The sequence below is a fragment of the Aristolochia californica genome, unplaced genomic scaffold (genome assembly GCF_029961685.1).
Source record: "Aristolochia californica isolate CCGP_79_NKW_82.1479 unplaced genomic scaffold, dmAriCali1.0.hap1 SCAF_3, whole genome shotgun sequence".
In the NCBI taxonomy this organism is placed as follows: domain Eukaryota; kingdom Viridiplantae; phylum Streptophyta; class Magnoliopsida; order Piperales; family Aristolochiaceae; genus Aristolochia; species Aristolochia californica.
Window position 1 is genome coordinate 12,373,265 of NW_027181992.1, and position 24,454 is coordinate 12,397,718.

General features: G+C 38.0%; 1 protein-coding gene across 1 annotated transcript; it reads right to left on the reverse strand.

Moving 5' to 3' along the window:
* Positions 1 to 17,754: 17,754 nt before the first annotated feature.
* On the reverse strand, positions 17,755 to 20,658 carry LOC137959986 (small ribosomal subunit protein eS4x-like). The gene is made up of 5 exons (XM_068807423.1): positions 20,556 to 20,658; positions 19,035 to 19,112; positions 18,763 to 18,943; positions 18,548 to 18,645; positions 17,755 to 18,450 (listed from the first exon to the last, which is right to left on the reverse strand). The coding sequence occupies exons 1-5, from the start codon at positions 20,556 to 20,558 to the stop codon at positions 18,019 to 18,021; spliced, it is 792 nt and encodes a 263-aa protein (XP_068663524.1). The 5' UTR covers positions 20,559 to 20,658; the 3' UTR covers positions 17,755 to 18,018.
* Positions 20,659 to 24,454: the final 3,796 nt, after the last annotated feature.

The following is a 24,454-nucleotide window of genomic DNA, read 5'->3' on the forward strand; positions in this document are numbered from 1 at the left end:
GAAGGTTCTAGAACTTGACAAATGCGCGAAGATGAAAGTATATGACTCTTTTTTTTTAGAGTTCTACTAAAGAGTAGCTGCTTTTATGGGAAGTCCTCCCTGAAGATTGAGCAATGAGGTTGATGATGAAAATGGATAATTAATTTAAGCACTTTAGAAATTGAGTACTTTAACAATTTTGAATAATGTAATTTTTACTATTTTGTGCACTTTATAGATTAACTTACTTAATGATGAAATGGTTTGATCAAATAATTGATGTTTAAGGTGGATTTTATTGAATAGATCTTTTTTTATAATAGATGTTATTCCTATGAATGTGTTGAACTATTTTGGATATATCCAATGGTTATATCTCTTCTTACTATAGATGTTATACCTATGGATTTTTTTCTTTTTCTGCAGTGATGGTTGTCTTATTCTCCTTATGGACTTTGAGAATTAATTAGAAGAGGTACTTGGAAAATGAAGTATATCTAGTGTTTTTTCATCTTTTTTTTATAAATGAATAAATAGAGTTATCCATGTAGTGGAATTGCTTGGAAGAGGGAATCCACCATGATCTCTTATCTCTTTTTTGTAGATGAAAAATATTTCTACATTGTCTAATTTTAGTGTATGTATGTATTGGTTCTAGATGGAAGGAGAAAAGTTTTAATATTTTTATGTTTATTTTATTTGATAAGAATTTGACAGGTAGAGTAGGGGTGGACAGGGGTGGCATCAATCCGAGCTGAACCTGAACTTGCCTATGTTCGAGTCAAGTGTGATTTAAATATTTCGAACTCGAGTTTGAGTCGAGCCTAGGCTCAAACCTCTAATAATTTTAACCGAGTTCGAGCCGAACTCGAGTTTCAACATTTATTTAAAACTTTTCAAAAAATACATATCTCGAGTTCGTGCTCCAACATACATTTAAAACTTTAAAAAAAAACACGTCAAATAAATTGTATATAAAATTATGTATACATTTTACATAAAATTGGGAATGACCTCTACTTAAAATTGGGCATAAGGGTGGCATCGAATCCAACTTAGTTTGAACCTTGTTCAAGTCAAGCTTGATTTAAATATTTTGAACTCGAGCTCGAGCCGACCCTAGCCTCGAACCTAAAATTGTAATTGAACTCGAGCCTAATAATTTTAACCGAGTTCGAGCTCGAGCTCTAGCCGAGTTCAAGCTTAACCTACATTTAATACTTTCTATAAAATATATGTCAAATAAATTATATATAAAATTATGCATACATTTTAAAAAAAGAATAATAGGAGATGTTCAGGATTGAATTTCAATATTGGATTAAAACGCACCAATATTAATCTTTTTTATTCCAAATATTGTCTAGCTTGTTTCGTAATTTTTGAATCTGGCCATAAATTTACTATGGCCTCCTTAGTGCCCTTGGTTGAAAATTTAGATTCTAGGAAAAACTAGAAGATACATATTTTCAAAACAACCTTTAAATAAAATCCTACTACTATTAGTGACTTATTAGAAAATTACAAGAAATATTTTAAAATTTTCTTAGGAAAGTTAAATGGACCTCTTTTGCCTCTTCTAGGGAAATAAATAAAAATTAATAATCAATCTAATATATTACTATACTTATCGATAAATTTTTAATCAAATAAAATGTCAAACAAAAAATTGCAATGAAAATTGCCTATTACAGCATCAACTGTCAAATACTTATTCAAAAATTTTCTATACGGTTTTCTAGCCCATCTTGGCAGGAAAAAATTATATAATTTTTTAATAAGAATTTTCAATTAGAAAAATGTTTACAAAAAACATGAGACACTAATAGTCCATAGAAACTTATTTCTACTAAAATTTATTTTCAATTTCTTCAAGAACCATGAGGAAGGAAAAAGTTTTTTTTTCACTTTATGATCTCGCACGTGCGAAACCATCTTCCCGCAACGAGAAGAGGAGGAGGGAAGGGGGTTACGGCACCGGCGAGGACCTGTCATCGGGGATGACAACTGCGACTGTGACGGAAACAAAGGTGAATACGAGGGGAGGAAGAAATCGAACTAACGGCCACAGAGGCGGCCGGCGAGTTGTCGACGGCAACAACAGCGAACGGGAGGGGCTCGACGGTGACGAGGGGAGGAAGCATTCCACCCCCCACCCCTTCTTGCTCTTGCTCTTGCTCCCACTCCCTACTCAGCCCGTTAACAAACCGGCTTGGTTCGAAGCCACCCCTAGGGGTGGACATAGGGTTGGGTTCTCAACTCGACTCGACCAGACCCGAAAACCTCGAATTCAAGTACCTCGACGGTCAAAGACGGGTTCGTGAAAAAAAAAAACCCTTGCAAATTTTGGTCAGGGTTGAGTTTTTTCAAACCCGACCCGAACCCAATCCGTGGGGATGAGGCATGGATATAAAATGGGATTGGGACGTATTGGGGATAGGAAGGATTTACGGGGATGGGCGGGAATGGGTCGGGTTTAAGTCGAGTTTACAGGAACGGGGGGGGGGACGGAGTTACGATCGGGTCGGGGTTGGGTTAGATGTTTTAGATTTTTTGAGTTCGAGTTTTGGGGTTAAGAATGGAGGTTAGATTCGGGTTTTGAGAAACCTTCCTCATGCCTACCCTTAAGCTTGATAATAGACTTTCAAATTGCCACTTTTTTATGTTCACTAATTACATTTTTTAGGTTAGATTGATGTATTTTTATTATTAGAGATTCTAAAAATTATGTCGGAATATAAACTTTAAATAATGATAATTATCTGATAACAATCAATCATACGTTGTGCAAACTATCAAAGAAGTATAAATCATGATTGTTCATCCTAGTGGATTGATTGATTAAACACAACTATGCCAAAATGAGCTATAAAGCATGATCAATCATCCCCAATGGATTGATCGATCATACATGTCCAGGAATTGAAGGCATATAAGGTGTGATCGATCATACCTATGTATTTGATCGATCAGATAAAACTATACCAATATGGGACATAAAACATGATCGATCATACCCATAGTATGGATCAACAATACTTAGTTTTGCACAACCAGAACATCAATGTATGGTCAATTGGATTCAATTGATCTATCAACTTCAACTTTTTGAAGGCTTAATATTGCATTGATTGATCAATAAGCCTAAGTATTCATAAAAATATAGTTGTTACACACGATTGATCGATCAATGAGTATGTCGGCTTTTTAAAATAGCTACATAAAGGCTACTTTTACCTGGAAAAGCAATAAATACCCAACAAACATGCCTTAGAGCATTCATTGAACTTTTATTTGTAAACCGACTACATTCAAAGCAATTCCTACTTGAAATTCTTTTCAAACCCACTTTTGAGGGAAAAGAGCTAGAAATTTGCAAAAATCCATCTCTAAGTATTTTCTTTGCATCACCATAGTTCAAGCTCTAAAAATCTCATATATTGTACATCAAAGGTAAGAGCTTTGAATATCTCAAAGGAGAAGGTTGTCTCTCCATCAATTCAAAGGGTGTAAGTTTTTCTCTCTTTGTATTTTTATTTTTTTAACTCCATAGGTTGGTGTAGAACCTATAATCTAGGTAGAAGAGGTTGCTAGAGGTAGAATCTAGCCACTTAATCTTTGGAGCCATTTGTAAAGTCGTGTACTTGAGCATACGCGTGGCTTAAAAGAGAGCAAAAACCTTTTTTTATGTAATTTCCAACTAATAGAGCTTATTAGTGAAGTTTCTTAAGCAAGCATTCTTGGGTGGTTGTTGAAATGAGTTGTAAATTGTGTAATTTGTTACTGTAATTATAGGAAACGATTTGTTTCCTTGATTTTTTCCTGATTCTAAGATCTAAATTGGATCTTAATAAGGTTGTAAATGTATTATAAAAAGCCTCCAAGAGAAGAAGAATACATATCATCAGAAAATTCTTTGAAGGGTCTGTTTTACATAGTATCAAAGCAGTCTATTTCTCTTCTCCTTCCCGTCGCCGAAGATCAGAGCTAAGTGCTCACGTAGTTGTCGACGTCGCAGAAGGAGGTAGCCAAAAATATCATGGCCTAAGGAAGTTGCAAAACTCTGTTTTCTGCAACTCAATAGCCCGACAGTCTCATAGCCAAAATCTCATAGCCGACGACCGCAAATGACCAAACCAACAACCCGTTATCGCCGTCGATCAATGCTGTCGCCGAAGGAAGCCGACAAACCCTTTTTTTTCTGCGACTCAGTGGCCCGACGGTTTCCACGGCTCTATCCCGTAGCCGAAAAACGTCGTCGTCTAAGCCGTCGACAATCTCCGCTGAAGTACGCCGACGCACCGTCACCGTTGCTGAAGACGCTCTGTCGTCATCGAATACGCCCTGTCGTTGCAGTAAAATCGAGTCACTGCCACCCAAAATCTGGCAGGACTCTCGAAAGCCGACGAATTGCCGCCAAATCATCCTTCTTTCTTCCATCCACAAGAGAATAACGAAGGGGCTGAATTTGATAAGTTAGAAGATGTGAATGAACTTTTGAACCAACCAGGTCATCATGATGTGCAACAAGACTGTGCTCCCAACCATGAAGCCGAGAGTGAATCATTAATTTCTCTTGAAGAATCCTCAGAGTTGCCTCCGTCTGCACCATCAACTGAAGAATCTACCCAAAATTTTCCTTCTCAGGTAAATATGAATCATGTGTTTGATGAATCTATTTAAACATGTGTTCCTATAGAAAATATAACTCTTAGATATCCACAAAGATTGAATAGGGGAGTTCCAAAGAAATAGTATGAACCTGATCTTGAAACCAAGACAAAATACTCAATCAACAACTACGTGTCCTCCCATAGGTTGACTAAATCGTATGCATTTACTGTTGATCAATTATCCAGGGTTTCTATTCCTAGTAATGTGCAGGATGCATTAGCTGATCCAAAATGGAAAAAGGCAATGAATGAAGAGATGGAGGCTCTACAAAAGAATATCACTTGGGAACTTGTTTCACAACCTAAAGGAGTGAAGACAATTGGATGTCGATGGGTGTTCATGGTGAAACTCAAACCGGATGGAAGTATTGAAAGATATAAAGCTCGACTAGTTGCAAAGGGATATACACATAGGTATGGGATAAACTACCAGGATACTTTTGTGCAAGTAGCTAAGATCAATACAATTCGCATTCTTATATCTATAGTATCAAATCGAGGCTGGCATCTGCAACAATTTGATGTTAAAAATGTCTTTCTCAATAGAGACTTAGAAGAAGAAGTCTACATGGAACTACCACCCGGAGTTAAAAGTGGTTCTTTATGTTAAGGTAAAGTTTGTAAATTGAATAAGTCATTGTACGGGCTGAAACAGTCACCTAGAGCATGGTTTGGGAGATTCTCGGCTATAATGAAGGAGTTTGGCTATAAGTAAAGTAACTTAGATCAAATTTTGTTTATAAAACACAAAGAAGGAAAAGTAACGACTTTAATTGTGTATGTTGATTATATGGTCTTGACAGGAGATGACCCATGTGAAATGCAAGCCTTACAGGAGTATTTAGCCACTAAATTCAAAATGAAGGATCTCGGACAACTTAAATATTTTTTGGGAATTGAGGTGGCAAGATCGAAACATGAAATCTTCCTTTCACAACGAAAATATGTGTTGGATCTTCTAGCCGAAACCGGAATACTTGATTGTAAACCAGTAGAGACACCCATAAAAATGAATCATAAGCTCAGAATTCTCCCAGATCAAATCCCAATAGACAAAGGGCATTATCAGCGATTAGTTGGAAGATTAATCTACCTATCACACACAAGACTAGATGTCGCACATGCAGTAAGTGTTGTGAGTCAGTTCATGCATGCACCGAGTGAAGAACATATGGAAGCGGTCTATCGAATTTTGAGATACTTAAAGAGTGCTCCAAGAAAAGGTTTTTTATTCGCAAAAAAAGGTGTCTCTAACATTGAAGGATACACAGATTATGATTGGGCAGGAGATTAGACAACCAGAAGATCCACGTCTGGTTACTTCACCTTTGTGGAAGGTAATCTTGTCACTTAGCGAAGCAAAAAACATAAGGTAGTACCAAGATCAAGTGTTGAAGCTGATTTTCGAAGCATGGCTCATGGTGTATACGAATTGTTATGGATAAGAAATATAGTGAGGGACTTAAGGGATTGACTATGCTGAATCTATAAATCTCCACTGTGATAATAAGGCAGCCATCGAAATTGCAAAAAATCCTGTTCAACATGACCGCACTAAACATGTTGAAGTTGATTGTCATTTCATCAAGGAAAACCTCGATGCAAAGATTATTCAATTTCCTGTTATTCCATCCGAGAGTCAGCTAGTGGATATGCTCATGAAAGGAGTATCAGGGAAAGTATTTCATGGTATAATTGACAAGTTGAGTATGATCGACATCTACGCACCAACTTGAGGGGGAGTGTTGAAATGAGTTGTAAATTGTGTAATTTGTTACCGTAATTATAGGAAACGATTTGTTTCCTTGATTTGTTCCTGATTTTAATATCTAAATTGGATCTTAATAAGGTTGTAAATGTATTATAAAAAGCCTCCATGAGGAGAAGAATACATATCATCGAAAAATTCTTTGAAGGGTCTGTTTTACAGTGGTGAATATCAAAAGAGGAACATCGATAACAAAACATCATTGTGCTCAACTTTGTGGTGTGTGTGGGTACTTCACATTATACATGCTTTAATTTTTATTTCGAACACTTAGTTTTTTATTTTAAAATATCTCAATTCACCTCCTCTTGAGTAGCCACCTAGGCCAACAATTAGTATGAAAGTAGGTCTATAGACCATTGAAATCAAAATCTTGCTTAATTTTATCTCTTTGATTTTATGGTATCTCAAGATAAATTGCTCATTCCCAAAGGACAACCAGCCAACCATCACCTATTATTCAATAGATGAACTATGGTTATTGGAAGGTAAAAATGAAGTTCTTTGTCCAACCATTTGAACCAAAAAAACTAAGGGATGGTCACTTAATTACAAAAGAATACAATAATTTTACTAGGAAAGATAAATAACAACTCAGAATAAACTCCAAGGCAATTAACTTCTTATTATGTGTCTTAGATCCAAACGAGTTTAATAGAGTCTCTACATGTAAAACACCTAAAGAAATTTGGGAAAAATTAGAAGTAACCCATGAAGGAACTACTTGGGTCAAGGACTTTAGGATCAGCCTCTTGATTGCCCAATACGACGAATTCAAAATCAAATTGGGCAAATAAAATGCTAAAATAAGCTTTAGGTTCACTCATATCCCTAATGAGTTGAACATTTTGGGAGAGAAGAATTTTGAATAAGCAAAATGACAAGATTCTCAAGGCTCTTGTAATGTCATGAGAATGCTAATTTTAGAATTATGAGCTCAAAAGAGCTACTTGGAGTCCTCCTGTTTTTGTATCACACAAGAAAAAGATGTAGAACAATGGTTGGTTGGGTTGGTTGGATACCACTTTAATACTACCCAATGCCCAAGGGATGTAAATGGTATTGTATATAAATGAAAAAAAAAGCTATTATTTAAAATTTCTATCTATATACTTTTATATCAATATATACAATAATTTTTTATACCATTTATTTATCTATTTATTGAATGATAAAATGAGTAATCAGTAAATGAATAAAATAATAATAATAATGGCTTAAACCATAAAAGGTACAAAAATTACATTCTCATATACTAAAAAATTTAAGAACATAATTTATAAAAAAATCTTAAAAAATATTACTAAATACTTATAAAAAGATAATAGAAATCATATTTTATATCAATTAAATATTCAATAAAAATAAGAATTGACCAAAATATCTTATACCGAGGACTAACTCTTGCCCATTTTTATTTATATTTAATAAATAATAAATAAGTAACATGATTAAATGGCCCAAATACCTAATGGGCTATTATGTTTTTATTCTTTTTACAAATGATAAAAAACTAATCTAACATCAGGTATCTAGGTAAAATTGATAGTCCCTGATCTCATCTTGTTATAGGGCCCAGAGTAAGGGTATTGGTACCCTAGTATCGGAACATTGATGAAGGGTTTCGGGTCTGGATACCCAATATCTAGCGCCTATCGTATAATTTTCGTATTGGAATTAAAAAGAAGGGTCTAGTGGTTTAATTAAAGTGAATAACAAGTAACACCTATGGTTACTTGTGTTGATATGAATGTTGTGAATAGTTTGGACCCCTCTATTATAGCATTTGTCCTATAAAACTTTTCAATAGACACTGTGGTGGTTACGAGAGAGGTCATGGATTTGAGTGGTCTAGAGGGAGCAGTGAATTTCTATCCATTTGTAATTCTGAAGAAAAAAGTTTGACAACTTACTACTAATTTTGAAATTGGAAGAAAAAATATTATTTTAGAAGCAAAAAGATAGAGAAAAAAAAGAACAATATGGAAGGATGGAGACTAGAGACCACCAGAGAGAAGCAAAAGATAAAGAAAGACAACCAAATGCATCATATGCTAGAACTACTTGAAATGCTTTCTCAACAAGCTGCAATTGTAAGTACCTTTATAAATAATCTATAAATGGTAAAAAAAATTACTTATCTTTCTAATGAAGTTTTTTATCTTTATATGTGCATGCTAATAGAGTGGAGGGTTCAAGGCCCACATTTGAGCATTCAAGTTCATCCCATCCACACCAATAGGATGTTGGATGAAACATAGATGTTGAAATAGTATGAGTGACATCCATTATAATTAAGTGAGTGAGTGGCATGAGTTAAAATTATGATAAATCAAATGTTCCTTTTCTTTTCACTCATGTACATGGTTTCTACCCTAAACCTTTAAGTTTCAAGCTAAGGAGGAGGGCACTCATACTCATGCCTTAATTCCTAACTTCTCCATCTCCTTTCTTGCCTCACGTATCTGGCCTTCTCTCCTAAACTATTTTCTCTCCTTTTCTTATTCTTTCTCCTTTTTCTTCCCCTAAATCCTAATCGTTTTAAGCATGAAACCCTAGAATCTAAAAATAGAGTAATAGCAACAAAAACATAAAGCACTATAAAAAAAAACTTCATAGCAAAATAAATGTTGGTTATTTCCTAGTATGAGATTGAGGTAGGGGTCTCAAGGTGGCAAACATGGTGGCAAACATAGTGGCAAACCCCTACTTAGTAATCACTCACTATCAAACATAACAACAAGTAGGGGCTTTCCTTTCTACTTATTCTCTCTTCTTCTTGTATTTTTCCTTTCCTTTCTTTCCACACTTGTTTGATTAATATGATGGATCCAATGTTGAATGAAATTAGAGACATGTTTGTGCAAAAGATGAAAAACAAGAAGATGCAATACGAGAAAGCATGTTGATTTCTCATCGATGAAAGAGAAGGCACTAGTATTGAACTTGTGGTGGTAAGCTAGTTGTTGTTACGATATGTTAAAATTTATATTAAATGTAATTTATGTTCATAATTGTTGTATAATTTGGGATATGTACATAGGGTTATTTGATTAGGCTTAATGGGATGGGGGGTATTGTCTTGGGCCCATGGGCCATTTTTTAACAGGAAAACCTAAAGGTTAAATGCCTAATGAAAGGGGAAAAATCCCCAATGGAAAACTTTTTGATTAATCTTTCGTCTACTTCGTTTCGCCATAAAACCAGAGAGCTACGCTCTCTCTTGTGGGTGTTTGGACTGTTCCATCAGTCCCTTGATTTTGTTTTGTCATGGTATCAGAGCTATGAAGATTAACTGTCCAATGCATCTTTGTCCGACGAGTTTTTTTTTGTTTTTGGCTTTGATTTCGGGTGTCGTTGGAAAAACTTGTCGGGTGGTTCCGTTGCCGAAAAAACTACGGGGGTTCCGTTGTTAGGAAGAGGGTTCTCGCCGGAAGGGGAAACGAAAGGGGTGGTTTTCGGGGGTTGTCGGAAAGTATTGTCCGAGCTCGGGAAAGTTGTGGTTCCGTCATCGAAAAAGCTCCATCGGTGGTTTTGTTGCTGGAGAAGCTACAACAGGAAGGGGGTTCTCGCTGGGAAACTCGCCAGAAGGGGGAACGAAGGTACAAAATTTTTTTTTCTCCCGCACGTTTGATTGATTATTTGGCATAGGCCATTATGCAATTTGAGAACCTTTGGCGGCCGATTTGAAATTTCTTAAAGTTTTGGGGGCCATTCTGGAATTTCTGAAGGTACGAGGGTGTTTTTCGAATTTCTAATAGTTTGGGGGTCTAATTCGAATTTCTGTTAACATGGGGGCAAATCTTGGATTTCTAAAAGTGTAGGGGTCTATTTGAAATTTTCGAACAGTGGGAGTATATTTGGAATTTCTTATCTTACGGGGGTGCATCAGGAATTTTGCTCGATTCGATATTATCATGTCAGCAAACAAGTCCAATTTCGCTCCTATTCGGTTCACGGGCAAGAACTACGGTACTTGGGAATTTCAGTTTTGGTTATTTGTTCAGGGAAGAGGCTTATGGGGTCATATTGATGGGAGTGATCCGGCACCTGGCGATGCTGACGCATTGTCAAAATGGATCATCATGGATGCTAGAGTCATGACTTGGATACATGGATCTCTTGAGCCTCACCTAGTCCCAAATCTGAGGCCCTACAAAACTGCCGCATATATGTGGAATTACCTCGACAAGATTTATCGTCAAACCAGCACGGCCTGTCGATTTCAAGTTAAATATGAACTTGCAATTTTCACCCAAGGCAGTCGCTCGATTGAAGAATATTTTTCGGGCTTCCAAAATCTATGGATTGACTACACTAACATTGTTTACGAGGATGTCCCTGCTACTGCTCTCTCTATTGTGCAAGTTGTACATGACACCAGTAAACGAGATCAATTCTTGATGAAGCTTCGTCCCGAGTTTGAGATTGCTCGATCACATCTGATGAATCATCATCCAGTGCCGTCCCTGGATGCCTGTTTGAGTGAACTTCTCCGGGAGGAACAACGCCTTACTACTCAGGCTAGCATGGAACCTCGCGTTCAGGCTAATCTCTCGGCTCCTGTAGCTTATGTAGTACAAGGAAGACCTAAGGGTCGGGACACCAGTTCTATTTAGTGCTTCCACTGCAAGGCTTATGGTCACTTTGTCGGGACTGCCCCAAGAGGTCAGTTATGTTCTGTAGTACTATAAGAAACCGGGTCATCACATCACCGTTTGCCCTACACGACCTGAAAGGAGGAAGCCTACAGCTTATCATGCATCCACTGGTACATCTAGTTCTGCCGCCTGCCGTTTCAGTCCCTCTCATTCTTGTTCCACCAGCACCTGCTAGTTCCACCACTCTCACTCCTGAAATGGTACAACAGATGATCATATCTGCCTTTTCTACTTTTGGTATCTCAGGTAATCAGAACCTTTCTACTCAACCATGGTATTTTGATTTTGGTGCCTCTAACCACATGACCAACAATATGGTATCTCTTTCGAATGTCAGAAAGTATGATGGCAATCTGCACATCAACACTGTTGATGGCAGCACTCTACCTATCAGTGCTGTTGGTGATCTTTCTCCATCTTTAGCCGATGTCTTTATGTCTCCTGACCTGTCAACAAACCTTTTGTCTGTTGGTCAATTGGTTGATAAAAACTGTAATGTTCAGTTTTATCGCTTTGGCTGTGTTGTGTAGGATCAAGCGACGGGGAAGGTGATCGCGAAGGGGCCTAAAGTTGGCAGGCTATTTCCACTTAAAGTCTTTCTATCCACTGTTATTCCACGTTCTCTTGTAATTTCTTTTGTTTGTAATGTTGTTAGATCTGGCCCTAAGTTGTGGCATAGACGTCTAGGCCACCCAAACTCGGTTGTACTTCGTACATTATTTAAATCGGGTTTATTAGGCAATAAAGATTGTACTTCTCGTGATACTTCTTTTGACTGTTCATCATGTAAACTTGGCAAAAGTAAAACTCTATCATTTCCGCATCATGCCTCGCATGCCTTCCACTACTTTGACCTTATTCATAGTGATGTTTTGGGAATTGCTCCCGTTATCTCGCATGCAAAAATTAAGTACTTTGTCACCTTTATCGATGACTTTAGTCGATTTACCTGGGTCTACTTCCTACAGGCTAAGTCTGTAGTTTTTGTTGTTTTTAAGAGGTTTCTTGCACTCACTGAAACATAGTTCTTCGCTCACCTTAAAGTACTCCGCTTTGACTCTGGAGGCGAGTACATGTCTGCAGAATTCCAAGAATTTCTTCAAAGCAAAGGCATTACCTCTCAACGTTCTTGTCCCTCGACACCCCCAACAAACTGGTGTTGCTGAGAGCAAAATCGTCACCTTCTTGATATGGTCCGCACCCTTCTCATTGAATCATCCGTTCCTCCTAGGTTTTGGTGTGAAGCTCTCTCTACCTTCGTCCATTTAATTAACCGCCTGCCCTCGCCTGTCTTGCATCATGTCTCTCCCTTTGTTAAATTATTAGGTTATTCTCCGTCCTACACAAATCTTTGGACGTTCGGTTGGTTTTTTTTTGTGCATTTACCTGATCATGAACGACATAAACTTACAGCTCAATCCATTATGTGTGCATTTCTTGGGTATGTCGGTTCTCAAAAGGGCTATGTTTGCTATGATCCTCAGGCACGTCGAGTCCGTGTTTCTCGGAATGTGGTCTTCTTTGAAAACCAATATTTCTTTCCCTCTCAAGTTACACTTCTGTCTTCCTCTTTGTCTAGTTTTCCGAGCTTTGATGAGCCTCAACCCACTGCCTCGCTGCCCTATCCTCCTTCTGACCTAGTGCTTGCTCCTGATGTCCTGTTCCCCTCAATCTTCGCAGATCCACACGTAGTTCTCACCCTCCTGACCGGTATGGTTTTCCCCTCCCTGTATCTCTGGTAGCTACTTTGTCTTCTATTTCCATTCATTCTGGCTATAAACAGGCTATAGTACATGAGTGTTGGCAAAAGGCCATGCAAACTGAACTACAAGCGCTAGAGGAGAATCACACCTGGGACATTGTGGCTTGCCCTCCTACTATTCGGCCTCTTGGAAGTAAGTGGTCTTCTCTGTCAAGCTGCGTTCAGATGGATCGTTGGATCGGTATAAAGCCCGCCTTGTGGCCCTGGGGAACAGGCAAGAATATGGGATTGATTATGAGGAAACTTTTGCCCCAGTTGCCAAGATGACCACAGTCCATACTATCTTAGCCATTGTAGCCTCTCAATCTTGGCCATTGCATCAGATGGATGTGAAGAATGTCTTTCTCCACGGTGATCTGCAAGAAGACGTCTATATGAAGCTTCCCTCGGGTATGTCTACATCCTCTCCTGATCATGTCTGCAAGTTATAACGTCCTTTGTATGGGCTTAAACAAGCCCCCCGGGCTTGGTTTGAGAAATTTCGCAGCACACTTATCCTCCACCGGTTTACCCAGAGTCAGTATGATTCATCTCTCTTTTATCATAAGTCTATTGCGGGCATGGTCATTCTCTTGGTTTATGTGGATGACATCATCATTACTGGCACTGACTCTGGACTGATTACCAAGATTCAGACGGTGTTGCATGCCACTTTTCATATGAAGGATCTTGGACGCCTCACCTACTTCTTAGGGCTGGAGGTCCATCACACACTCAAAGGTATTTTCTTAAACCAACATAAGTATATCCAAGATCTTATCACACGCGTTGGGTTGGAGGACACATCTTCGGTGGCTACCCCTAAGGAGGTCAATGTCAAATATCGGAAAGATGAAGGGACTCTCCTTGATGATCCGACTATCTATTGACGATTAGTCGGGAGTCTCATCTACTTGACTACTACTCGCCCGGACATTTCCTATGTTGTTCATAAGGTTAGTCAGTTTATGGCATCTCCTCGACACCTTCATCTTGAGACAGTTCAGTGCATCATCCGCTATCTGCGTGGCTCCCTTGCTCGTGGTTTATTCTTTCCTACTGGCTCCGCGCTACATTTGGTTGCCTACAGTGATTTGATTGGGCAGGGTGCCCCGATACCCATTGCTCTACTACAGGTTGGTGTATGTTTTTAGGCGATGTACTGATTTCTTGGAAATGTAAGAAACAATATCGAGTGTCCAAGTCATCTACCGAGGTCGAGTATCGTGCTATGTCTACTGCGTGTTCAGAAGTTATTTGGCTCCGTGGTCTTCTTGCTGAGCTCCAGTTTCCTCAGCCCTCATCTACACAACTTCATGCAGATAATACAAGTGCTATACAGATTGCAGCCATTCCGTTTTTTCATGAGTGTACCAAGCATATTGAGGTTGACTGTCACTCCATCCGCGACACTTTGGAGCGCCAGGTAATATCTCTTCCATACATTTCTTTGGATCTTCAAGTGGCCGATGTCTTCACCAAAGCATTGTCTCAATCCAGACATAATTTTTTGGTTGGCAAATTGTTGCTGGTTGACTCACCATCATCAATTTGAGGGGGGATGTTACGATATGTTAAAATGTATATTAAATGTAATTTATGTTCATAATTGTTGTATAATTTGGGATATGTACATAGAGTTATTTGATTAGGCTTAATGGGATGGGGAAGGGTATTGTCTTGGGCCCATGGGCCATTTTGTAACAGGAAAACCTAAAGGTTAAATACCTAATGAAAGGGAGAAAATCCCCAATGAAAATTTTTTTGATTAATCTTTCGTTTGCTTCGTTTTGCCGTGAAACCAGAGAGTTATGCTCTCTCTTGTGGGTGTTTGGACTGTTTCGTCAATCACTTGATTTTGTTTTGTCAGTTGTAGCACTTATTACTGAAGGTGAAAGAGAAACAAAAGTATTGCAACTTGTTGAAACTTAGGATTCCATGATGTATAATCACAATAGAAGATGATTAAGGAGTAAGAAGAAGAAGAGTTGTAGAGAAAAGGTTTTAGAAGAAGAAAAAAAAGAGTGACGAATTTGGGGAAAAGAGAAAGAGGCTAGAGAATTGCAGAATTATTCCAAAACCTCCCTCTTAGGCTCTATTTATAGCTGATAAAAGTATGATATTACAATTATGCCTTTCACCCTAGTAAGAGTGAAGAAGAGACAAAAAACATAAACTAATTACATCAATGATACCCTAATTATATTATATCTTCAAACACTCCCCCTCAAGCTGGAAGGTAATGGTAGTGATCCCAACTTAAAACAAATAACATAAACGTAGTAATAAGCTCCTCCATCACGGTGTCCCAAGGACAAGTACGACACCGGACACTGAACTGAGTGTTGCTAGTTTCGAGAGCAGCTGTAAGGACTTCTCAAAAACAGAGAAGAGTGAATAAAACAATAATAGATGTTTCTTCCATGCTTATTGCATCAATAATTATTCAGACACCAAACCGAGAGCTAGCCATATTAAACAAACTAATTAGTTGTCAGTGACATAAATGTCATGTTTCTAAATATAGTCCACACTTAGAGATGTAATTACAGAATTAAACCGATTCTAAAAGGCAAGAAAAAGAAGCGAAGGCAAAACTTGAAGCTAGACCAGTTACAGCTTGAAATAATTTCATTGAGTGATAGGCTAAGCGAAGCTGCTCACTCCATAAGGGGATAAGTACACTGAGTGCTGCTCCAACATGTTGTTAATATGTTGCAATGATTTCTCATAACCAGAGAAGAAACACTCATTTTGAATATGATCCTAAATCATAATCTCCTTACATAGATACTTCTATAATTTGCAACATTAAATCAAGTAGCTATTTTTTTTTTTGAAAGTTGCCATAATTCAAAATAGGAACACTTCTTTCCGTTGACAAATAAATCAAGGAAATTTTCTGAAAATAAGATGATATTCTAAAGATTCTTTCCAAATATTATTAGTTAAGAAATAAAAAAATTTCCAAGGGTGTATCATGAGATACTTTCCTGATATTATTTATAAATAACAGCAACTCAAAAAGTGATGGAAAAAATTCGGCTTAAATTCGGATCTTCGCATGCAACAAGATATAAGAATGACCTTTGATTCTTCCAATGCGAATATCTCTTTAAATATATATCAAATTGATATTAAATTTGTCATTATGAAACTACACTTAAATACCTTTCATTTGAGTATAATTTATCTTCATAACATATACTTCTTTTGTGAAAAATAATCTGACAGATTTTAGACTCTTTAATCTGGCCAAACTAAGTATTGTTTCTTCTTTGGCCAACATGATCATTGACTCTTCCGAGATTGATATCTCCATTTTAAAAGTTTAAATTGAGAATTGGTTTTATAGGTAAGAAAATATAATTACAGGTATTTCTTTTGATATATAATTCTCCATATAAAGTCTCCTTCTTGATGGCATAAAATGGCTTGAAAGTTGAAGTGTCTTGTTGCCACATGAAACTTTTCTGCTGCTTGACCTTTGTTGCGTCAGATGTCTATTTATATTTCTAGAAAAATCTAATTTCAACAATTCTTTTTTATTTGTAAACTAAAATCAATATATTTCCAACAGTATATAATTTTATATATTAAACATACGTTAAGAGAGTTAAAATCCAATAAAAAATAAGAATTGGAAAAGAAGACAAAAAGAAAAACGAGAAACTCCTCTTTTTTCTTTTTCTTTTTCTTTTTCTTTTTCTTCCTCCCTTTCTTCTCCATCTTCTTCTCCTCTTCTATTTCAGATCTTTCCCCGTTCTAATACTATGTTGAAACTTAGGATTCCATGATGTATAATCATAGTAGAAGAGGATTAAGGACTGAGAAGAAGAAGAATTATGGAGAAAAGGTTTTAAGAGAAAAAGAAGAGTAACGAATTTGGATAAAGGAGAAAGAGGCTGGAGAATTAAGGTTGTGAAATTATTCCAAACCCTCCTCCCCCTTAAGCTCTATTTATAACTGATAAAAGTACGATATTACAATTACGTCATTTACCCTAATAAGAGTGAAAAAGAGACAAGAAACATAAACAAATTACTCAATGATACCCTAATTACATCATATCTTCTAACACAACTATAATGAAAAAATCAAGAATTTAGCTATAACATGATATACAACTCTGTGCCAAAAGAAGCTTACTTGTTGAAAAATATGGTCTAGGATATTTTAATCTATTTGGTTATGAGGGTATAACTATAAAACATTCCCTCTTAGTTTCATCTTATAATCTTTTTTTTTCTTCATATAGTTGGTTGTTATGTAATTAGAATTAGTTTATCGATTGTAAGCAATAGGGGTAAATTTGATATTGCACTTATTTTAAGAATTTGTTGTTGTATAATTTTCAAGTATGACCCAATTTTTTAATCCCCTATCTGCTTTTTATCTTACTAAATGGTTATCCAAACCTCAACATTATTGTGAACTTAAAGGTTCAAGTTATTGTGAATTTATAGGGCAAAAGTGGAATAGGAAAGATTGTTGTGGGGTGAGATGATGATACCATGAATTTGTTTGATAGTAGCAAACCCCTACTTGAAAGGACGGTTGCATTCGCGTCTGCCCATTCATATAATGCTAATCAGTGGGCACTTCAGCGTGGATATCCTATTCAAGGATATGTGGCTTATCTAAGGGGTTACCATACATCATCCCTCTCTATATTTATGCATTCGTTAAGGTGGCCTACGGGTTTTTACATGACTACCCCCAAACTAGTGAAGCTCAAATCAAGATCTCGATCTGGTAGTCTCCAACAAGCCCACCGCACCACAAGTATTTTGTTATCCGATCACATGAAAGCCCATAATGGAACAAAAATATGTAGAACTCGAGCGAAATCAAATTTCAATTTGCGAGCTTCACCACCTCAAGAACGTCAGTAACATGCGAGTTTGTCAGATCAAGCCTCTACCATTAAACTGAAACACAAGCTCACTCTTGCGGGGAGAATTTATCTAATAAAATTTCTCGTTTCTTAACTAAAAAAATCAAATATCTAGCAATACTCACACCAGCAATGCAGAAACAAGGCTTATAAATTGAAGGGCACTACAGAATCCAATAACTCTACGGATCAAGCATAAATTCCTCTCCTTGAAGACTATGCAAAATGAACTAATACTAATCTGATCCACAGCCAAGTAGAATAATCTCTTGGTGTGAAAAACCTCAAGTAATCTATTCTTAGGAGGTGGCAGCCTGAGCAGCAAGGCGCTTCCGAGCCTCTTCAATGATGGACAGCTTAATACCCTTGCCCTTTGGCAGAGAAACCCATGGCTTTGATCCCTTACCAAGAGTGAACACATTTCCCAAGCGTGTAGCAAATGCATGGCCAGTGGCATCCTCAACATGGATGGTTTCGAAACTTCCCTTATGCTTCTCCCTGCTCTTGAGGATGCCTACACGTCCCCTGTTTCTACCACCAGTCACCATGACAACATTGCCCACATCAAACTTGATGAAGTCAGCAATTTTGTTGGTTTCAAGATCAAGTTTGATGGTGTCATTAGCTCGAATAAGTGGATCTGGATAGCGGATCGTGCGCCCATCATAGGTGTTGAGGTAAGGGATGCCCTTTTGTCCAAATTGAACAGACCGAACCTTGCATAGTTTAAACTGGCAGAAAATAAACAGCACATGTATCATCACCTGAAAATCACCTATTCTGGCTCAAATAAATTCAAGGGAAATGGTGGGAAGACCAAGTACAGACCTTAGCCTCCTCATCCTTAACACTGTGGAGCCGGAAACGACCCTTAGTGTCATAAAGGAGCCGGAAGTTTTCATTTGTTTTTGGAATTGACACCACATCTAACCAAAAACAAGTCAGACACCAAAAACTATTGAACAGATAGTGATAGGAACTTGAATCTAAAAACTTAAAATACCTGGAAGGGTTAAACAAAGTAGAAATATCAAAATACATACCCATGAAACCAGCAGGATAGGTCTTGTCAGTCCTGACCTTTCCATCAACCAAAATATGTCTTTGCATCATGATTGATATCACCTCACGGTAGGTAAGGGCATACTTCAATTTATTCCTTAGAATAAGAATCAGTGGCAAGCATTCTCTTGATTTGTGAGGACCAGATGATGGTTTGGGAGCCTATAAAGAATGGATTAAAACATAACATCAGTGTCAACTAGTAGACATTTTCTATGTAGAACATGACCGGGTATTTAAATATTATACTTACAAATGCACCGCCAAGTTTGTCAAGCATCCAGTGCTTTGGGGCATTGAGCCGCTTTAAATGTTTCTTCAACCCTCTTGCCTGAAAAGAAAGAGATATACAATCATAACACATACAGAAGGAAGAAAAACTATACACAACATTTTATGATAGAATCTATGGTAATTATATGGAATGTCACAGGCAACTAACTCAACCTGGTATACATGACAGAGGAATATGCAAGACAAGAAAATTGCATCAAGAAGAAGAAACTAGGTCTGCTCTTTCAAAAGTGTAAAACTCATCAATCTTAGAATGCTTATCTAACCCAGCATAAACTGCCATTGGTCCATTTAGCAAGCAGTCAAACAAACAGAAAGCACAATAATTGGAATCCAGAATTTTTTTGCAGAAAAACTTGGGATCAACAGCTACACTGATTATGAGGGTTCCAGCCATGTCAGAGATGACTAGATGAAGTGTTTTCCTCTCCTTGTTCAATCATATGCTAGTTAATATTGTGGCCTTCAGCTTTTCCTAGTCTTCCCTTACAATTTCAACCATTCTCTACTTTCTTCTGGTCCATCACACAAACATCTTCTTTCTTCAAGCCTAGTAGAGTTAATTGCCTACACATGCTGGAACTATGGCGATAAATACATCACTTGTTTTCAAGTTCCCATAAAATCACCAAAATTACCCACATACTAATTTTCATATTTTACCCCTATAACCCAGTGATTCACAGGGCTGACCACCATCATTTCAAAGACTAAACCTCAGCTGATTTACAAAAGCTTCCGTTAAAAAAGATAACTGAAAAACAAAAGGTGAAAATATGAAATTGCTTGATGCAATATTGAAGGAAACTGGTTAACTGTATGTCCACTTTGGACCTTAAGAGTATGCAATTCCACAAAAAATAATCATCATGCACAGCTACCTACATAACACAATGCAGTATTGAAAAAAAAAATGACGCAAAGGAGAGATAAACCTCAACAGAAGGGACTAGAGATCCAAGTGAAAATTCACGAAGCAAATAAAATTGGTTCTCAAGCACTAGCCTAACATAATTTGTAGCGAAAAGCAAGTAGCCTGACTATAGCGCACGAAGTGGGTTTTGACGCATAAAATTTAGTTAGCTATTCGATTTCAGGTAAGCAAGGGTTCTTCCATCTGAATTAGTAAGATACAACGGTTTAACTGGCACCAGAAGGACAATGCCATACCATAATCATCCGAATACAAACAAATGGGGAAGCACGAAGCTAACATGACGCTGTACTACTTCAACAGAAGACACACAAGCTATATCCATGTCTACGGAGTGTAAGACATATAAACCTTCGATTGAAAACTCAGAAACAGAAGAAGTTTCGATCTTTCAATAATAAACAGTCAAAATAGGAAACGGATAAAGACCCCTTTGTCCACCGGAATGAAAATAAACAGATTAGAAAGATCTATAAAAAGTCTACCAAGAAGAATTGATCGAATAATTTTGGAATGACGAAATAGAATGTTATGGAAGAGACTCACCATTTTTTCACCGATCTATAGCTGTTCGACCTCGGAAGACGAAGAACCTGTCTTTCTTGTCCAGATGAAGCAAGAGAAGTAAAACCCTAGCAGCGGAGGCTTTTCTATAGTTGAATCTGTAGACTACAGAACACGACGAATATACGAAAATAACCCTAAGTTCTAATAAAATAACAAAATTATTCCTCCAAGATCATTGTTCCTAAAATGCCCTTCCTGCTGGGCAGTAATGCCTTTAACATTTGTCATCTGATGGCCAATGCAGAGGCCATCTCTGCATCAGATTCTCTTAATCTTCTTGCCAATTCTTTAGGAATACCTCTTTACTGCTACCTCCAAATCCGATCGCTCAGATCATCCAACAGAGTCCCTGTTACAGTGCTGCAAATCTCTCAAAGCATTCAAAGAAATCCATGTCCAACTTCTTCGTAGCGGCAAATTCACAAACCATCTGTCTCGCAACCAAGATGCTCGATAGTGTGCAGCCTCCGCTGAAAACACGGACTACTCTGTTGGCATCTTCAAAACCATTGGATTTCCTATTGCGTATACGTAGACTATGATGATTAGAGGCTATTAATTCCCCTCCTACTGAAGGAAAAATTGCTCACGGTAAGATCGTAAAAGCCTGAGTTTAAGTTTGATACATTCATGAGTTAGTACACTTAGAAAGTTAACAGTAGAATGTGAATTTCACTAGTGCATGTAAAAATTAGAGTATAATTCAGTTCAAATTACCCCGTTCTTTCACGAAAGGATCAAATCTGAAATTCTATCTTTCAAAAGTGGAATTTACTTTCTATTTCATTTTCCCGTGTTCCTTCTTCATTCTTCCGTCCTCTTCTTTCTTCTTCCTTCGCCTTCCTCTCCTTTTTGTTTTTTATTTCAATGCAAATGGGGGCGAAGGAGGCGTCCTCCTCCTGCCGTCGACTTCCTGTTGTCGGAACCAGACACCAATGGAGGGAAGAGGCGGCCCTTCCCCACCCCCTTTGCCTTCCTCAACGTCCTCTACAACTTGCAGAGTAGGTAGGAGAAAGAGAAAGGGGCGTGAGAGGACCTTTCTCCCTTGGCATCGCTATTCTCATTCGACAAAGAGAGGCCGACGACGGGAGGGGAGGCCCTCCCCCACTCGCATTCCCTACTACTTCGGCTTGCCACGGAGGGAAGCCGTCCCACAACGGCAAGAGGTCTTCTCCCTCACGGTTTTTTTTTTAATTTAATTATATATTTAATTTATAAATAAATTATATTTATCAATTGCTTTAACAATATTTATGAATACAATTTAACTTATTACTTTAATTATGTGTAATTTTATCAATAAAATTTTTCTTCATAAATTTAATCTTCGATAATTTTATTTAATTCATGATTACATATCACTTATTTTGAGATACAGATATTTTGAGGCCATCGGTTATGAACTAGCGATCCTAGAGAAGCAACTCTTGAGAAGAATCAGAAGTTTCCTAAAAATAATAGTAAGATCTTTCAATGAAGCAACAATGATGAACATGGAAGAACTAACGATTATAATTAGCAACTTGGCAATATTCCTGATATATGCAACAACGAAGTTCTAGAAGAAGCAACACCAAATAACAACAACAGAGATAATTGTTTATATGCAGTAACTCAGAATAATGACAATAAGCCAAATCAGAATTTGTATCTCAATATGGAAAGGCAAAGTTGATCTCGGATGATCGGCCAAATCAGTAGTAGTGAAATGGTAGCAGCCTATTTTCTCGAGTGCATCAGACCAATTTGATCCAACAAATTTTTTTGTCCAGAGATAAATCACCGACAAAGACGATTTCAGAGAGGATATTGAAGTATTAAGATCTTAAAATCAAGCTATGTATCCTCTAGTTGTCGTAACGAAAAGCTAGTAGCAACGATAGCCTCTGCTGCAAAATATTTGACCCGAAGGACTGCTGCAAATATTCTTAAAATAGTAAAGAGAATTGTGAATCCAAAGTTCCATATTTTGGTATCATCGGAAGCCTTTACAACCGCGTATGAACCATCAATACATAGAAATGAACCTTCGGTTCAAGGTACTTCTTCTGAAAGAGAGCTCCTTCAATACCCAGAAGTTCGTTTTCAGAGGCTGATTGAGTTGCACCATTATTGGCCAATTAAGAGGTTCAGGTCTAATTGAGAAGTATCATATTGGAGGTGGAGATGGTTTTACTGCAACTTGTTGCTGTTGCGCGATGGTTTTACTGCAATCTACTACTACTGCACCTCCTTCTGCAGTGATACTCTTGGCCTCAGAACAATGCCAATAGTTGGAGCCAATTTCTTGGGACACTGTACTATTGGTTCTTTGAGGCTACTGATAAGACAAAAACCTTGTTACGGTCCCAGGTCATGGATCAAGTAACACGGCGTGGGAATTGAGACTCTAGCACTGATGGTGTGTTGCTGGACTCGATATGGTGGTCTAAAACCACCTTCTTTGATTAATCTTTCTCACGTGATCAAGCTCCCTCTTTATGAATGCAATATACTGCTAGGTATAGCTTAAGAACCCAATTACTATTAACATGAATGATATAGGAAAAAGGTTACCTTTTCTTTATCACGAAAATTAGGGTTTCAAACCTCTTTTTGCTGCTGCTCATGCTAGGATGGTGGTCCTAGCTTGGGATAGCCCTTGACCTTCATTGGGGAGGCTCCTTCCCAGCTTCTTGTTGGACCCCAAGCTAGAAAGAGTCCTGCTTGATGCTGCTCGTGGTGTAGGGTAGGCAATCCTTCAACTCTGGCTCGTTAAGAGAGGTATGCAACCTTCTCTTCGTTGTGTAGATGGGGAGAAGACTGAAGCCTCTCCTTGAACTCGGAAAAGGGGCAAGAAGCTCTCTTTCTTGCTCGGTATGGTTAGATGGAGGATGGAGAATAGTAATGATCAATGGAGGATGAAGGGATACATGGGCTTTGAGGAAAACCCTAACCTTGAGATCATGAAGGAGATCCCTAGCCTATTTACCCTACGATTACCTAAATTCAATGCTTGCCTTTTCTCTATTACATTACCCATTAAATAGTTGACATCCTAGGTGTTTTAGGGCTACAAAAATCACAATATTGCCCCTATGACCATACTTATTACAAAATTAGAAATAAATCCTACTTAAAGCAATATAGATATAACTAATGGACTCAGTGAGTTATTGCCTCCTTTGTTGTATGAATCGGTGTGATATTGAGTACACAACATCTGCCTCCCCCTGGAGAAAGAGTTTGTCCTCAAGCTCAAAAGCTGGGTAGACCTATTTGAAGATGTCCACATGTTCCCATGTCACAGCCTCCGGTTCAGTGTCCGTCCACTGAACGAGAATCTCCCAATGGTCATTGAGCAACCGTGCGTGTGACACCGCGACTGGTGTAAGAATAACGTCTCCATTGTCAACCTAAGGTAGGAATAGAGTAGATGTAGGTGGTGACCCGGAATGTGGTTTCAAGAGGGAGACATGAAACACATCATGAAGCTTGGTCATGGCTAGCAGTTTGAGTTGATAGGCGACTGGCCCCACGAGCCGAAGAATGGCAAAAGGCCCAAAAAACTTGGGTGAAAGCTTAAGACGTGGAGGTCCCGCAAGTGATTGCTAGCGGTATGATTGGAGCCATAACCACACATAATCCCTTACCTCGAAAGAGACCTCATGGTGGTCTTTGTCGTAGACATCTTTCATGCGAACTTGAGCTCGCCGTAGGCGTTTTGTAATATTCTGTAACAGCAGATCGCGGTCCATGAGTGCCTGATCAATCGCATCCATGCGGGTGGACCCTTGAGTATACGAGAGACGAGGGGTGTCCCTGCCATATAGAACCCTGAAAGGAGTTGATTGCAATGTGGAGTGGAATGAAGTATTGTAACAGTACTCGACCCACGG

Coding starts and splice junctions, on each gene's coding strand:
- LOC137959986 (XM_068807423.1), bottom strand. Junction 18,944..19,034: donor ACAAACTTGGCGGTGCATTT/GTAAGTATAATA, acceptor CATTCTTTATAG/GCTCCCAAACCATCATCTGG. Junction 18,451..18,547: donor TTAAGGATGAGGAGGCTAAG/GTCTGTACTTGG, acceptor ATTTTCTGCCAG/TTTAAACTATGCAAGGTTCG.